Source organism: Silurus aristotelis (assembly GCF_946808225.1).
Source record: "Silurus aristotelis genome assembly, chromosome: 20".
NCBI lineage: Eukaryota > Metazoa > Chordata > Actinopteri > Siluriformes > Siluridae > Silurus > Silurus aristotelis.
In genome coordinates, this window is record NC_139593.1 from 9,867,685 (window position 1) to 9,884,605 (window position 16,921).

At 37.9% G+C, this 16,921-nt stretch overlaps 2 protein-coding genes and 1 long non-coding RNA gene across 4 annotated transcripts; 1 reads left to right on the forward strand and 2 right to left on the reverse strand.

Annotated features, from left to right (window-relative positions):
- Positions 1 to 590: 590 nt before the first annotated feature.
- LOC310716137 (uncharacterized protein) lies at positions 591 to 7,818 on the forward strand. Of its 2 annotated transcripts, none has more exons than XM_083523033.1 (7): positions 591 to 800; positions 1,568 to 1,675; positions 3,576 to 3,803; positions 4,017 to 4,174; positions 4,323 to 4,436; positions 4,753 to 4,918; positions 6,411 to 7,818. In XM_083523033.1, the coding sequence occupies exons 3-7, from the start codon at positions 3,626 to 3,628 to the stop codon at positions 6,506 to 6,508; spliced, it is 714 nt and encodes a 237-aa protein (XP_083379159.1). In that variant the 5' UTR covers positions 591 to 800; positions 1,568 to 1,675; positions 3,576 to 3,625; the 3' UTR covers positions 6,509 to 7,818. The 2 variants fall into 2 exon arrangements, with proteins under 2 accessions (XP_083379159.1, XP_083379160.1); XM_083523034.1 differs by having other exon boundaries at positions 1,568 to 1,631.
- LOC310716145 lies at positions 672 to 5,882 on the reverse strand. The gene is made up of 2 exons (XR_014530512.1): positions 3,120 to 5,882; positions 672 to 3,074 (listed from the first exon to the last, which is right to left on the reverse strand). It is a non-coding gene; the product is annotated as an uncharacterized lncRNA (long non-coding RNA).
- Positions 6,616 to 15,819, reverse strand: LOC310715603 (uncharacterized protein). The gene is made up of 19 exons (XM_083522114.1): positions 15,367 to 15,819; positions 15,133 to 15,288; positions 14,927 to 15,045; positions 14,627 to 14,795; positions 14,170 to 14,276; positions 13,512 to 13,904; positions 12,476 to 13,424; positions 11,259 to 11,383; positions 10,438 to 10,915; positions 10,038 to 10,180; positions 9,845 to 9,935; positions 9,098 to 9,220; positions 8,829 to 9,001; positions 8,543 to 8,640; positions 8,297 to 8,424; positions 7,601 to 7,781; positions 7,303 to 7,486; positions 6,856 to 6,925; positions 6,616 to 6,736 (listed from the first exon to the last, which is right to left on the reverse strand). The coding sequence occupies exons 1-19, from the start codon at positions 15,665 to 15,667 to the stop codon at positions 6,705 to 6,707; spliced, it is 4,020 nt and encodes a 1,339-aa protein (XP_083378240.1). The 5' UTR covers positions 15,668 to 15,819; the 3' UTR covers positions 6,616 to 6,704.
- Between the last annotated feature and the right edge of the window lie 1,102 nt (positions 15,820 to 16,921).

Below are 16,921 nucleotides of genomic sequence, written 5' to 3' on the forward strand. Positions count from 1 at the left end.
GCTGACGTTATTTCTAGGCCAGCTTGGTTTTGGGGTTAGTGAGGTTGGAATGTAACACATTCACATCAAGGGAGAGGATGCTCATATGATTTTAATGATATGTAAAGTAAAATCTGTTGTGATTCCCTACACTTTAACAAAGTAAAACAATAATGCTAATAATAATGCTAATAATAATAAATCACAAAATTCTAGCGGTCTTGATGAAAAACTGAGACTGAACTACAGTCTAGTTAGCTATTATTTGGCTTTTATATTTATACATCTGGTGGCATGCATATGTGTGTGAACTGCAAACTTCTCTATGTTGACAGACAACTTAATTTTTTTATTTGAAACACTTTACTGGTACTGTAATGAAAAGTCAGAAGCTTGGAGGCTCCATGTGATCCTGGGTGTGTGCATTTCTGTACAGTTGCAAGGCGTCTTTACCAAAGAAGTCAGACCTATTTATTTATTATAGCTCTCTCTCTCTCTCTCTCTCTCTCTCTCTCTCTCTCACTCTCTCTCTCTCTGTGCCACATGTGCAGCTAATGGCTTCCCAGACCCTCGCGCTCATTTCTGACAAGCTAACGACAGGGTCAGCGGAAGTGACGCGGCTGCGGTCGCACAGCGCGAGCGCTTCCTCGCCTGGTTTCAGTTTTGTGCACACGCGCCAGGCGCTCTGATTTATTGTCGATGAGGCGCAGCGAGGAGCCTCCTGCTGCACCATCCTAATCATCATCATCATCATCATTTAATGACCAATTAATATCAATACTCACCCGGGAACTCACAGTAACATCTCCAAATCTCAACAGGTGAGTGCCAACTAACTCCAGAAGTCACTTCTCAGTATTTTAAATGTGAATTATGGTCAAATTATTTGATTATTTCGTCATTGTCATAAAAATGTATTACAGTCAGGGTTAAAAGAGATGCACATTACAGCAGTATGTTTTAACACTGGAGAACAAACATACATTTATTTGCATACTGTGTATTTCTGCAGAGGGGCTTGCACCTGCAAATTAAACCACAAAAACAAACCAACAAAAAAAAAAAAATAAATAAAACCCAAACAACAACAAAAAAAACCTTCACTTATTTAGCTCATTAAAATTAGAATTTTTTTTTAATGTTAGTTAAAATAAAACCTATATTATTTTAGGCTCAATCTTTCCTAACATTGTTTCTCAATTTCTTATTTATAGATGCCGTTACAAAAATGTATTCATAAAGCGAAAAAAAAAAAAAAAACCAAACCCGTATTTGCATTTTAAATGACTCCGTTTTGGTTGAATTTTACTAAAACATGATTCACTTTACAACTGTTCTACAAGTACACTTTGTATTAGTGGGTATACAAATAAATTTTGAACAAAATGGTGCTCAAATATTTTGAATTTGATTTATTTGCAAACCACTTCCAAATCTCCTGCTTGGTGGTTTTTTTTTTATGATTTTGCATTTCCCCTCTTTTTGCTTTTTTCCACCCTTTATTCAAAGATCTTATCTTCCCTCTTGCTCAGGTGTTTCGTATGCTCATTATTGCACATCGATTGTGTTTTTTTTTCACTTCTCACAGTTTGTCTGGGTATAACAGACAGACAAACGCAGACACATCCGCTGGAGCTCGAGGGGGAACTAAGGTGAGACAGCAGACGAAGACAAACTTTTAGCACACTGACAGCAGGTAACCACATAGTGGACGTTGTTTATTTTAAGCAGAGCTGAACAGATTTTTGGTTATGAGGAGCATTTGAAGTAGATAGAATTTGACTTAAATAAAGTGTAAAAACAACCTGCTTTGGTCACTGAGGGCTAATACTGATCATTTTATTTAGTATTTTAGTAATTTCATATGATACTAAAAAAGTAAAGGGGAATCTTTTGGCTTTTTTTGTAAGAAAATTTCAATATTGTGAATGCTTATGTCTAGCAAGACCGTATATCTAGGCCCTGCATGGTAATTCGCTGTATTGTAGAGGTTATGTCCTATTTTTAATTAAACATTTATTCAGCATTAATGTCTATTCTCAGTGTGAAACTATTCCACTTAACATTTAACAAACATATTTTTATCGTGAAAGTACATACTTTTTATCATCACTGATATTTTCTGTTTTAAGTTATTTCCTCAATGTTAAATACCAGACAGTTGGGTCAAATGTCTTAAACTAGATCAGATTAATGAAATGCTTATTTAAATAAGGCGTCTGATCAGCATTATTTTTAGAATTAATATGATTATTAATATTCTGCATGCATTTTCATTTTTGTTTGTTTTTTTATTTAATCAGCTAGTTAAATATTAAGTGCAGACTCAGCCCGGCATTCTGGAATTCAGTAAACTTGATCTCATGTACGAATTTGAACCAGCAAAGATGATTTGCTATGGATGGTTTGTGGATTTCATACAATTGCAGTTGCTAGTAAAACTACAAATGCTGACATCATGTTTAACCTAAATGTGTGTGACTTTTCATGTGATCTGATTCTGAGTTCTTTGGAAAAAAATTTCAGACTTTATCGAGTTCTTTATAGAGTATTTGCCGGGCATCGTAACGGTTTATCACGACTATTTGTATGTTGGAATTTTTAGGATAAATCTGCTGACTGAGAATTAAACAAAATATTTGCATTTTACAATTTACATTTACACTATTTAGTATACAATCTTATTCAGAATGACAAAAAGGAGTGCTTCATAGTTTCTATAATAATCAAATCTCTATGCCAGTTCAGTAGGTCAGGGACTGAAGATACCATGAAGCTGAATACCTATTAAGGGGAGGTTAGTACAGAAGGAATAAAACATAAATCAAGGATAATTTTGCTCAATATGAGGAAACCAATACGAATAATTTCTATTGTAGATATTTCATGCATGCAGCACTTATAACACAGATGAAGAATATATAATACAGTACAGTAATGGCATAGATGCAAGTGCCATAAAGTGAGTTTAATAGCCCCACCTAGTGGTTAACAATCTTTTCTTGATTGTGGATTCATGTCTTTCCATAGAATGAAGTAATAATAAAGTGGAAGAGGGTCACAAAATGGAAAAACAAAAAACAATCTCTCTCTCTCTCATATATATATATATATATATATATATATATATATATATATACACACACATATATTTATGCCATCATACTTATGCGGTTGCATGTAATGTGGAACATCTGCAAGACATGTTAGATCTCGTTAGATCTTACATTATAGCAGCATTTCTCTTTTAAATGAAATAAAAAAATCCAGTTTGTCAAAAGCCCTCCAAAGTAAAAAAATGCATAGATTACAGTTTATATAATTGACCTCTCAATGATAAAATGCAGTCAGACTACAAACCTTTTCCGATGTACATACATTAACAAGTACATACATGCACAATCAAGTCATGCTGAGAGTCTGCCAAACAAATGTATTTAATAATATACAGATGATAAACATATATTAGAATCAGTGTTTCAAAATTAAACCTAATTTGCCTTGTAGCTGGAACCAGAGCTGCTGTTCTAGAAAATGAACAACTTTCTAATCACTCGGTATTATGTGCATTCTTCTTTTCCTATCAATCTCATTAGTTTGCATTTCCATCTTTCCTGGTGAGTGCCTCTCCTGCATTCCGTACATCATGCCTCGTTCTTTCCTGGTGAAAAAGCGTCGGAAGGGGGGCTCTCCCCTCCCTACAGACTGTATGCCATGTCTTGGTGTAATCAGCTGCACAGGTGCGGGAACTCAAGAAAAGCCAGAGCCCAATGTTGAGGCTTCATCTATACAGCAGATGAAGACGCAGCGAGACTGGACAACAGGTAAGCAAAAGACAGATGCTTACCGGACTTTAGTTGTATTTAATATTTTATTAAGATGAGTTAAGATGTCCAAAGTCATTGTACAGATTGAAGAAACAAGTCAAACTAATTTGTACATTTTCCCCCACATGCATTAACAGTTTGAATTATGTCACATGCATTGCCTTTGCAAAGGGTTTTACAATTAGCATAACTTATCTCTTTGCTTCACAGGTTTAAATGAATTTCCTTTATCCATTCCCTGGCATCAGATTCAAGCCAGCAACACAGAGGACAAACAGGACACTGGAAGCGTTTTTAAGTCCAGCAGTAAAGACAGAGATTATTCAGTGATCAGCTCCTCTGTAATACGCTGTCATTTTTGTGGCAAGGTAAATAAACCTGGACCCATTTAAACAGCAATTTGACAAAATAAAAGAAACTCCAAGACTGTTTAAATATATAATTAAGACGTATTTATTCCCTTTCAATTTATATTGATGCATCTGTTGTTGCTCGTTTTCTCTCCCTCTCTCGCAGAACTTCTCTTTCCTTTCCGAATTAGAGGTTCATTATTTCAAGTGTCGTGAAAATCACAAGTCGCCCGTAGTCTGTATTAACAGCACCGAAGCCGTGACGCCACACAGAACAAAGGTCATTATATATTGCTGAAATCTTGCATTGCTGTAATTTTTCCTTCTGAGAAGTCATTTCATCAGTCTCGTTCTGAAAACAAAAATTGCACAAGGCCACTCTAAGAAACACAAATGACCATGGCAAAATCAGTTCCCTCTAGCCTGCAAATTAGTTTCATATCATACACTGTAAGCATTAGATAAACTAGAGAGAAAAGAAAAAAAAAAAAAAAAAGAGAATAGACTAAAAAACAAGTCAGCTGGATCTACATAATGTGTCGTGTCGGTAAAAGTGCTCCTGTGCTGCAGAAAATCTAACTGTGCGATTGTTTCAGGAACGAACATTCGAGTGTAAGGTGTGTGGGAAGCTGTTCAAACGCTCCTCCACTCTCTCAACACACTTGCTGATCCACTCAAACACAAGGCCGTACCCCTGCCAGTACTGCGGCAAAAGATTCCACCAGAAATCAGATATGAAGAAACACACCTTTATTCACACAGGTACAGTAAACAATTAATTTACATACTGACAGACATTTCTACAGTGTTCCATACATGTATATAAAAGAAATTAAACACTCCTCGGTCCCTTTAATAGGAACACTTACAGTCAGGCAATTTTATCCGATTAACCAGTCATTTGGAAACAGTACAATGTATAAAGTCATGCATGTAAAGAGCTATTAAAATTAAAGCTACAGTCAGAGTTGGGCAAAGATACATCAACATTTATTTTACACTATTTCTTCGCAAACCTTTTATCAATTGGCCTATTTGATCTGTTGCTTCACCATTACACTAACTCAGTTGATTAAGTAAACAATGTTAGATAGCAACAGCTTTTCTCAAGCTGTCATACAATAAATCTCACATATGCAACCAGTTAACAGATCAAATATTCACATAAATTTCCCCGTGATCTCCCAGATAAAAGTTAGTTTTGAAGTAACCAACAGTTTAATGTTAACCAGTTTGCAAATGACTCATAATTGTATCCTAATTTACTTGGTGTTTGGTAACGAAGGGCAACTTTACATCAGCAACACTGACCCAATATCAAACAAGTCATTCAGAAGAAAACAACTGACATCTGTATTCATATTTTTCCAACTAATCATTTAATTGTTAATCAAATATAATAATTTGTGTCAGGCACTCATTTATACAATGTTATGCAAAATCATGATTCTACTAAACAGCTACTTCAATTAGGGTACAAAATTCTGCAATCAAATATTTATAAATCACTGGACACGTATTTAAAAGCTGACAGGCTGCACGTTTCCATCTTCTTCCATATGGATACATTTTCTGTTCTGATCTCAACAAGTCTGGGTAAACTGCTGAGAAGGCACCAATCAGAGGCCGCATTTTTATGATGTGATCATGTCAATGACTTCAAAGTATTTTAGTTTGAAACTACATAAATACAACACACTGTATTTGAAATAAACAAAAAAAAAAACCACCACCACACCCCTGACTACATTGGGCACAAGCTCTCAAAAACTGGACATTTGTAGATTCGAAAACCATTACCTGATCTTTTTCCTGTACCATTTTGGTGTAGCATGTGTCTATTGTAGCCCCGTATTTCTGTTCTTGAGTGGCATTAGTGGATCCTGGTGTGGTCTTCGGCAGTTGTAGCGTTACGTTTAAGCAACTTGCGCATTTTCAGATGAATTTCTCCGCACAATGATTGTAAAGATGGGTTATTTGAGTTACTGTAGCCTATAAGACATTTCCACTTTCAAAATCGTTGCTCGTTAAATGCTTTTTGTTTTCTACACAAATTTTGCTGTGAGAATGCACAAACCGAAACCCACAACATTACCACTGTTACAGAAAATTATTTAACTGGTGTTTGATGCAAATCTTATCAACCTCCAATTTTGTATGAGCATAATATTATGAATTGTGAAAGTGTAAAATGCATTGTATTCAGTGCTTGATTTGTGAATTATTGCATGTATTCTTATCTGTTTTTACGTAGGAGAGAAGCCACATGTATGCCGTGTGTGTGGCAAAGCCTTCAGCCAGAGCTCTAATCTAATCACACACAGCAGAAAGCACTACAGACCCTACAGCTGAGCGCATGTGTGCACACAATTCTCAGTTTCTCCTTGTAAATATCACACTTTGATGAACTTTCATAAACATTTAACAGAAGATAAAAATGGGTCACAGATCACAGAAAATTTATTGTATGTTTATTTTTTGTTATACACAATCATTTGGAGCATTGTGACTGATGCCGTTTCAGAACAGTGACACTTCAGGACACGCATCAGGACTTCACTGCTGGGGAATCCACAGCTCCTCAAAATTCAACAAAACATAGCTTTAGTTGAAATCTAAGAATTCTGAGAATATTTGGTACATAGTACAAGTTCAAAACAGAACTGGCGTGACCGAAAAAGGGAATGTCAGGTACTCACGATCAATACAGCCCTCTACACATGGCCCTTCAGAGGGCAAACACACCTCAGTGGCACACATAAAATAGATCTGAGAGAAGACAAAAATGCAACATTTGCTTTTTAAATTTTTTGAATCGACATACAAATATTCCAACAGTTTTAATATTGTTATTGAATTATAACACCTTTCATACAGTTAAATTAAAAAGGTTGTGTTGTAGGTCTTAAAACTAAGTTTCTTACAGATATAGAAAATAATCTTAGATCATTAATAACCATGTTTAAATACATGCATCATCAGATAAATAGGTGCTGTACCATTAATAAACTTGGAAACTAGTAATAAAATGGTATATGTAAATATAATATCTGTGAATCAGTACCATTTCTAATGCATGTATCTGTTTCATCGACTCTTTTCAAAACAGTGCAGTTTAACTGTAATTAAAGTGGTTGGGTTTTTACCTCTTCCTCCTCTCCACCCTCTCCCTCCTCCTTCGCCACCTGCTCACCAGATGTAGCTTCCTTCCTATTTTTTTCCAAGAATTGGAAAGTACTGACTGTGAAGCGCCTCACGTGATTGGCCAGTCCTTCTGAGGGAGTGGGAGGGGGTTCATGGGATGGAGTGACATCAAGGGGGTTTGGGCATCTGTACAGGAGGAATTACACATGGAAAAAGCAGTTTGCATGGTAACTTGGCTTTAGAGTCTCATCATTCAAAGGCTTTTGAAGTCGAAGCAGTAAACCAAGTTAGAGATCTTACCCATCGTAGATAAGGACCCATGTTGAATGCGCTGAGCGAGGGTACGCCACACAGTATTGCACCAACAGCACTGCACTTGGGTCTAAAGGGTTCAGTAAACGAACCTCCAGGTAAAGGGGTTTCCCCAGCAGCTTGTGCAGGGGCCGGTGGTATTGTGGGTAGTAGCTACTATACTGCTTGTCTAGGAAGATATAAAAAATTAAAATAAACACTACAAACATTACACTTTGCAAACAATTTTTAACTCAAATTATAGAAAGTTTACAGTACAACTACGTTTTTGAAACGTTAATACAATTAACTATAATCTTAACCCTAAATGGCCTAGTAAGATCTACAGGTTTCTGAAATTCCAGTGTTCGAGCATTTGAATTGCATACCTTCCACACTACCCTAGTGTCACTTTGTAATCTACAGTATAGTAGTCGGTGATATTATACATTGGATAAATGTGCTTCAGATTCTGAAAAGATTCTGCACACCTACCATATAGATGGATCATTTCCCTATTTATACTGTACAACTGTGCTGTAATGTAAATGCATGTATATCACTGTCTCACTTTTGTAGCAAAGCTAGTCTGATTTCTAATTCAAACCAGTTAATATTTACAAAAGACTATTAAGCTTAAACTGTATTTAAACCTTTAACTGTATTTGAAGGACTGCTAATGTTAGTAAATGAGGAGACACTGGCCTTTTGCAATCCTGAGCTGAACCCCAAACACTCCATGGGCCTGAATGGATGGGCCGAGAGATGGGCTTTTAACCAGGTAACCCACGCTGGCCACAGTGCCAGGCAGATATCGGCATTCAACCAACAACCTGGAAAAAAAAATAAATCAAATGTTAACAAAATATTTAAAAACTGCATTTATATGTATTTTTTTTTTTTTTTAGGTACAAGTATTTTTTGCAAGAACAAAATTAATTTCATAAATACCTAAATGGTGAATCTCTCGTTATGGTTCCATAGTTAAGCGTGACAGAGTGCAAAGTGTTCAAGATCTCCAGCATGTATATCACAGTGTTACCTACTTCCTAAAAACAATTTTGCACCATAAGAAACTTTTCACACCTCCCTGCGAAAAACAATAACTAGAGCAACCCAAAACAGGAAATGCTGAATATGGGTTTTGTTTAAAATCAAGTGGATAGCATATTATACATATTTGATATATAGTCAATTAACAGCGCCATTGAACCTAATGGAAAACAATGGCACATACATATTTGTGAGTGCCACAGCCATCCAAAGGGATCTTAAAGAGGGCCAAGTCATCGACCACCCTCTGAGGAGTGCAGGAGCTGTTACCAGCTGCAACCAAGAGAGCAGGGGAAAGGGGTGGTTCTGTGAGCGATGCAGGGATCGAGAAGACAAAATGGCGATCAGCTGTGCATTCTGCCAAGTGAGGAAAGAAAAAAAAAAAAGCATAAAGTATTGAGAGCTGTCTGTCTATCTGAAACTCATGCAAAAAAAAAAAAAAAAAACCCTCACCATCCATAGAGTAGTAGCAGGTCTGAGTATCTGTGGAGTAACAGCAACCAAGCTCACGGCATTCAGCTGCTGAAACAGAGCTGGGCCCGCAGGCTAATCGTTGTTCAAATGGCAGACTGCATTCTATAAGACATTAACAATGACTAATGTTTATGGAGAGCAATTAAAAACGGAATTTTAACAGCGAGATTAGCACAAACAACGCAATACATTCTGCCAAGCCTGGTTAAAAAAAAAAAAAAAAAGTGAATTGTAACAAGAAACAAACAAAGCAAAAAATCCTGAAACATGACAAAGCCACAATCATGACGCATACCTGTAGCAACATCAAATCAAAGCATAGAGTGTAGGTTCTTCCCCAACAACTCATGCTTGTTATGACTGGACATGGCATATGACCATTAAAGTGGAAAAGAATGACACAGCTATGAAAAACATTACACTTATTTTGATGATACTTGTGTTACCGGAGAATTACCAACGAAATCACATGGTTATTCCGAACAAATGATTATCCTTTGCTCGAATAATACATCCCTAGATGTCTCAAAATGACACATTAAGTCAATCAACAATGTAATGTTTAGTAAGGATTGAACACTTTGCTGAAATTGTTTTGGTTTAGAAATGTAATCTGCACATATTGTCCAGTTTAAAATCTGCTTTCATAGCAATGGCTTAGATTATATCCATTATATATAAATGGTGGTTTAAAAAAAAAAAAGGTTGCTGCTTCAGAGGTCATACCATGGTTCATGGGAACTTGGCAGGACAGGAAGGCCTCAACTTTACGACCGTCTGCTGTCTGATACTTCAACACAATTCTGTACTGTCCAGCCTTTAAAAGGTATAAAAAAATAAATAAACCGTATCTTTTACTTAGACAAATACAATTGTAATCATTATTTATTAAAGTATAGAGTGATACCACTTCACAGACCTGATATACCATGTGACAGGATGTGTAGGGCAGAAGAATGTTAATACCACCATTTTGGTTCTTCTTCATCAAATACCCACAGTAACTTGGGGCTTCGTCGAACAGCACTGCTTTGATATTTTCATTGATGCCACCAATTGGAGCTTATAAAAAGTGGTGATAAAAAAAAAAAAAACCTAGGTTGATCAAGTTAACAGAATTTGGAGAAACCTTTGATGCACGTCAGGTTTTTAAAGTTTGTATAGTAAATGCAACAAGTATCCATCCAACATGAACTGAATTTAAAAAAAAAATAAAAATGTCAGTACCAAGATTTAACATAGGATATTCAAGTCAACACAAATTGCCAAACATGCTCAAAAATCTAACTACAATAAAAAATTTAAAGATTATCACTTACATTGAACCATCAGTTCTGCGACTGGGCCAGGAGGTAATGTGACACTCATATCTTTAAAGTGGCATAACACTTGTGGTTGGTGTACTTGAGAAGTCGGCGGTGTAGTTTGGGACATCTCGGTGATCTTAGGTGGCCAGAAAGTTGGCATTGGGTTGTTGAACTGCTGGAAAGATGGGGGGGTCGGTTTAGGTGGGTACAGAAATTGATCATTGGGATTTGGGAAGCGGATAGATGGGTCTCTAGGTTTTGATGGGTTGGAATATGAGCCTAAAGGTTTTTCAGGATGGGAAAGCTGGATCTCATGACTGGCTGGTTGAGGACGTGTGAAAACAGGCTTGAGCATGAGACTGGTTGTTGTTGGGGAGGAAGCCGTTATAGTAGGAGAAGGCGAAGTGTAAGGACACTGGAGTTGTACAGCATGGTGTCTCTGTATCACAGGATCCCAGAACTTCAGCGAAAGGGAGAGTAATGAGGGACGCTGCAGAAGGGAAAGAGATTAATTTAGATGCATTGAGCAGAGACATTCAGTACAATTAAAATGTTCTAATAGTAGAAATAGTTACTCAAACAGAGTCAATCAATATGAAAGCAATTTAATTCCTTGGATATTTCAAGATTTCTCAAACATTGCAGACATTCTGAGGGAATCTACAGAGAACCTTCAAACTTTTTCAAAGAACAACCTGAAAAACAATCTAGGATTCTAGAGATCTTTTCACTAAACTGTTCCAACAAACGTTGTAAATGAACACAATGTTTTCTGCTTCACTGATTAAGAAATTAAGACGTGTGCAATAATAGCTACCAAACCATTTTCTTACCACAGTATACGAATGACAAGCAGGAAGAGGGGAGGAGAAAACCACACCCCTGCCTTTACGTTGCAGTGAGTACCCACAGTGCACCGGAGCAGAAGAAACAGGAACCCAAACTTTCCTCTTCATATCTATAGCCACACAGATTGAAGAACAGAAATCAGGTCTGATTAAATATGGACACATGGTAACAGTATCTAGAGCATGTGCCATCATCCATGACGAATGGGTGCAGATCACATTGATACTGTCTTCTTATGAGAACTTGTTCAAACAAGTGAACGCTAAATATATCAGATATGCAGGGGTATAGTGGCAAGGTCCAGCAGCAAAGTGCTGAAAACATTAAAAAAAAAAAGCTACATAAGCACTACATAAAGTAATATATAGGTGTTCTTACTGCCAACACATTGAAATCAGGCCAGAGGCTTATCATTCAACCCAAATTATGGTTTAGCTGTATAAACCTGTGCAGGAAACTGGAGCTGCACCTCAAATTTGTAATAAAAACCAATGTTTAAACTTTCTAAAAAAGGTCCTCAGTAGAACTTCAATGTGTGATTCCTGAAAGAAAATATCCATTGGATTTTTTTAATCATCCTTTTATCGATTTATGTACTAGAGCAGCATATCTAATCCATATTTCTGAACAAATGGTAAATACACATTCATGTGGTTCTTGTCAGTATCTTTATTGCAAACTCATATATTGCTAATAACTAATAGTAAAAATAATTGCTTGGTCAGCAAGTTTTATATAAAAAAAATATTTCTAATTAAAATGTATGCAGATCATACTTAAATTATATATAAAAAACAACAAAAAAAAAAAACACCATTAAAGAGATCAGTCATTAAAGAAACCTAGATTAACAAGCACTCTACCTAGGATAAGATGCACCACACAACCATTCTAAGAGCACTTCATAATTGATGACTGAATGGAAGGATAAATCAAAATACAAATCTGTTCACTTAATACTGTTGAAAACATTTGCAACATGCTGCATATAAATAGAACATTCTAAATACAAAAGCATTACACAGAAGAAACCACAGGTCATCCTGCACTACACACTGAGTCAGACAGAACTGAATAATCACTCATTTATTGGCCTTAGAAAAGATCCAAGTAATTTTTGGGTCAACTACACTTCCTGCTTGATGAGGGTAAGTGAGACTCCATAAGTTCATTGGAAGCTTAAAGTAAAATCTTTGCTTACCTTTTATTTTAACAGATTTAATTTTTGCAGAGTGCAGAGATGCTCTCAAAAGATCCTTTTTGCAGGCAAGCACAGGAGACAACTGGGAGGAATCATTTGTTAGCACTGGAAACATATGCTGTTGAGGCACCTGGTGGACCTGAGGCTGTTGAGGCACCTGGTGGACCTGAGGCTGTTGAGGCACCTGGTGGACCTGAGGCTGTTGAGGCACCTGGTGGACCTGAGGCTGTTGAGGCACCTGGTGGACCTGAGGCTGTTGAGGCACCTGGTGGACCTGAGGCTGTTGAGGCACCTGGTGGACCTGAGGCTGTTGAGGCACCTGGTGGACCTGAGGCTGTTGAGGCACCTGGTGGACCTGAGGCTGTTGAGGCACCTGGTGGACCTGAGGCTGTTGAGGCACCTGGTGGACCTGAGGCTGTTGAGGCACCTGGTGGACCTGAGGCTGTTGAGGCACCTGGTGGACCTGAGGCTGTTGAGGCACCTGGTGGACCTGAGGCTGTTGAGGCACCTGGTGGACCTGAGGCTGTTGAGGCACCTGGTGGACCTGAGGCTGTTGAGGCACCTGGTGGACCTGAGGCTGTTGAGGCACCTGGTGGACCTGAGGCTGTTGAGGCACCTGGTGGACCTGAGGCTGTTGAGGCACCTGGTGGACCTGAGGCTGTTGAGGCACCTGGTGGACCTGAGGCTGTTGAGGCACCTGGTGGACCTGAGGCTGTTGAGGCACCTGGTGGACCTGAGGCTGTTGAGGCACCTGGTGGACCTGAGGCTGTTGAGGCACCTGGTGGACCTGAGGCTGTTGAGGCACCTGGTGGACCTGAGGCTGTTGAGGCACCTGGTGGACCTGAGGCTGTTGAGGCACCTGGTGGACCTGAGGCTGTTGAGGCACCTGGTGGACCTGAGGATGTTGAAGCACCTGGTGGACCTGAGGATGTTGAAGCATCTGGGGCATCTAAGGCACCGATACTACATTATTGTAGTAAGGGTATATAGCATGAGGAAAATGTTGATAAGGTGGGTAAACCAAAGGCATGCTTACCTGCAAACGCTCAAAAGGTGGGAGATTTTTTTTTGCACCCCCTGTTGTGGGTATTTCCGAAGAATGTGTAACAGGCACGCGTGAAATATCATATGACAATGATGTGTGCAGAGAAGCCTGAGCATTTACTCCTGTGCCATCAACTGGGGATGCTTGCTCAGCAGGAAGCATTATGCGATGTGCCATGGGCTGTACATTAATGTTCATTTCAGGCAGGTGTGGTTTAGTGACAGAAGGTTTAAGGGGAATATACTGAGTCTTCAGTGGATGAAGTGGGTGAGGGAATGGTGCAGAGGGATTATACTGAGGGTAATGGGGAATATAGTGATGAGGCTGACAAGAGACCGTGTACATTTTCCCATCTAAGAGAAGCTTAAGAGTGGTGCCTCCATCCTGACAAAAAGCAAAATGACAAATTAAGCGTTTGTAAACTTTAAATTTCATTTATATCAAATAAGGAAAACTAATCCTATGCCACTACAGCTATTTTTGTGTTTAGGCATATTAATAACTGACAACTTTCCAAAAACTAAATCACTTTAGGATGACCACTATTCAACTGCATTTACATTTAAAAGGCAATCGGTCTTTATATCCACTGTATAATCTGCAAAATATAAGTTGCATTTCATTATTTAAGAAAACTGCAAAGCCAAACCTTAACACACTTCACAGTAAAAGGAATAAAGAGGATCAGGTCTTTAGGTGCCGAGTCCATACGACACGCACATGTGCTGGATATAAGTGGCACCCACTCCTCATTTACTATGAAGCAAACACGAAAAAACATGAATGATGCATGTGAAATATATATTCCTAGTTTTAAACAAACGTAACCAGCTAAAATCCATGGCAAATTTCCTTCACATAAGAACTTGACTCTTAAAATTTGGGTTTCTGTGTCACAAGAAATGATACCACGTGCTATAAATATCAAAACACCTTGCCATCACTAAACCTTATGATTCTTCAGGGTGACACCACTTTACACACTGAATGCAGAAACGGTGTTATGTTATGACAGAAGCCATATAGTTATTTGAGCATGAATAACAAAGTGGCTAAACTTTAAACAAGATTTATCTAAAATTGGACAGATATTAAAACAGTCTCACCTTTGATCCTATACTTCTCTACATCTCTCCAAGACCCCTCTATCCCTAGGGTTATCCCAAAGTATGAGCAGAAACCAGATGGAGTGGCAGGAGCAGAAGCAGGAGGCATGGGGCAGGAAATATTCAAAGACATTCCCCACCACAGCAGCGGTAAAACATAACTTCCATTCTGATGGATCAGAGAAAGAAATTGTACAAAGACTTGAATTTCATCTTCTTGGCAGATCTTTAAGCTAACATGGGCTTTGTAGCCTGAATATGAGAGGCTATTATAAAAATCCATAAATATTTGTACAGTACCTGCTGTAAGACATAGCACCCATCATATGGCACTATAAGAACTAATTCTCTCCATGTCGCCTTCACATTGTACCCACAGTTAGAGGGCAGGTGAAGTATTGACACAGGAGAAGCACCCTCTAAAATAAAGATTGAGAGACAGGTTTTAATTAAGAATGAAGTTTACACAATGCAAAAAATGTTTGCAATCTACATGGCAGTCCAACCTCGGTTCACGAGAAGATGGACGTAGTTCAACCCTTTGGCTGTAAAGATTGTAGCAGCTGAGGAACACTGCACTAGGGGTCTCATCTGTAACCATTCTGGAGTAATATGACTGGAAGAAAAATGGACATTTCCTTGGATGGATTGATCAGGAAATCCTAGACAAAAAGAACATGTGTTAGAAAACCAATCCAGTGTGCATTAGTTTAACATGAGCTGTTATACTCGGTCAGGACCTTGAGAGTCAGACTGAAAGAGCTGTTCTGCATCAGTCTGGGATGGAGTGAACATGTTGCTGGGTTGAAGAAAGGTTGCTGAGGAGCCTTTTGAGTTCTTTGTTTCTGTGTTTAATCTCTGCTCAGATCTTTCCAAGTTAATCACGTCCTCTCCTCTGGCTTTGCTTCCGTTTGGTAAATTCCTTCTTACCGGTAAGCTGTGGTTTGGGTCGAAAACCGAGCCATAGGTTGTTAAAAAGAGTGGTAGGGTCGCTGCTAAAAGAAGTATCGCTGTAATTCTTGACTGTAGTCGACAAGACATCGCCTGTGTTTTCACTCACGTGTGTGTATGAGCGCGCGACCAGCCGACTGTCCGAGTCTAATAACCTCAAACCACAAACTCACTTACACCTGCGTCTGTTCCTGACAATCAGCGGCGTCAATTAGAGCGCCATCAGTGTGGAGAGAGACAAAGGCGGCCTATTTATGCGCCTTCGCCACTGGGTGTCGCTCCAAAGAGGAAGTCATCTAGAAAATTCAATAAAAAACGTTTCTTCAGCCTAAAATTGATAAGTCAAGAGTTCCTGCCAAAGGTATAATACACAAAATAAAATAAATAAATAAATAAATAAGGTAGAAAAATATTTCCTTGCTCTCTCTCTCTCTCTCTCTCTCTCTCTCTCTCTCTCTCTCTCTCTCTCTCTCTCTCTCTTTCTCTCTCATATATATATATATATCCTCTCTCTTACACACACACACACACACACACACACACACATATATATATATATATCCTCTCTCTTACACACACACACACACACACACACACACACACACACACACACATATATATATATATATATATATATATATATATATATATATATATATATATATATATATATATATATATATATATATATATATATATATATATATATAAAAAGTATGAACTATGAAAGTGTAAAATGGGAAATTTCAATATTAAAATTTCTACTGTGCCTCTCATTTTGAACTTAATAATATTTAAAACTAAATAAATAAACATAATACAGATTACAGGTCCCACAGTAATCTGCATAACTAATGACGTTTTATTTTCAAAGAACAATGAGGCCTCTATTTAGGCAGCTATTCAGTGATCACTAATGAGAGAAATGAAGCGTGTCCTTATTTTCCCAGAAGAGCTTTGCATTTAACTGTGAATAGTAAAAAACTATGAATTAAATGATAGTAAAGCACATTATTATAAACATTGCAGCTCTCGTCATACAGAAAGATCCATTTGAACACACAATATATAAAATAACTAATAAATCCGTGAGCATGGACCACAAGCAGGCCCTTGTGGCCAGAACTCGTAATGACACCTACTTCATGTGCGAATCATATGCAAAACGGCTCACTTCACTAACTCAATTCATTGATATTTGATTCATTTGATTTAGGGCTAAAATATTGTGTGGGCGGGATTTTATAGACTTTTATCACTGCTAGTCTATAGCTTTAAAATGTGCACAGTTTGTGGGTTATTTCATTGGTTCTGGTCACGGTTTAATACTTCAGTGCTAGCGAG

Coding starts and splice junctions, on each gene's coding strand:
- LOC310715603 (XM_083522114.1), bottom strand. CDS start 15,667: ATGTCTTGTCGACTACAGTCAAGAATTACAGCGATACTTCTTTTAGCA. Junction 14,277..14,626: donor AGAGAAGTATAGGATCAAAG/GTGAGACTGTTT, acceptor TTTGCTTCATAG/TAAATGAGGAGTGGGTGCCA. Junction 8,641..8,828: donor GCTGTGGCACTCACAAATAT/GTATGTGCCATT, acceptor AATTGTTTTTAG/GAAGTAGGTAACACTGTGAT.
- LOC310716137 (XM_083523033.1), top strand. CDS start 3,626: ATGCCTCGTTCTTTCCTGGTGAAAAAGCGTCGGAAGGGGGGCTCTCCC. Junction 3,804..4,016: donor GCAGCGAGACTGGACAACAG/GTAAGCAAAAGA, acceptor TTTGCTTCACAG/GTTTAAATGAATTTCCTTTA. Junction 4,175..4,322: donor GCTGTCATTTTTGTGGCAAG/GTAAATAAACCT, acceptor CCTCTCTCGCAG/AACTTCTCTTTCCTTTCCGA.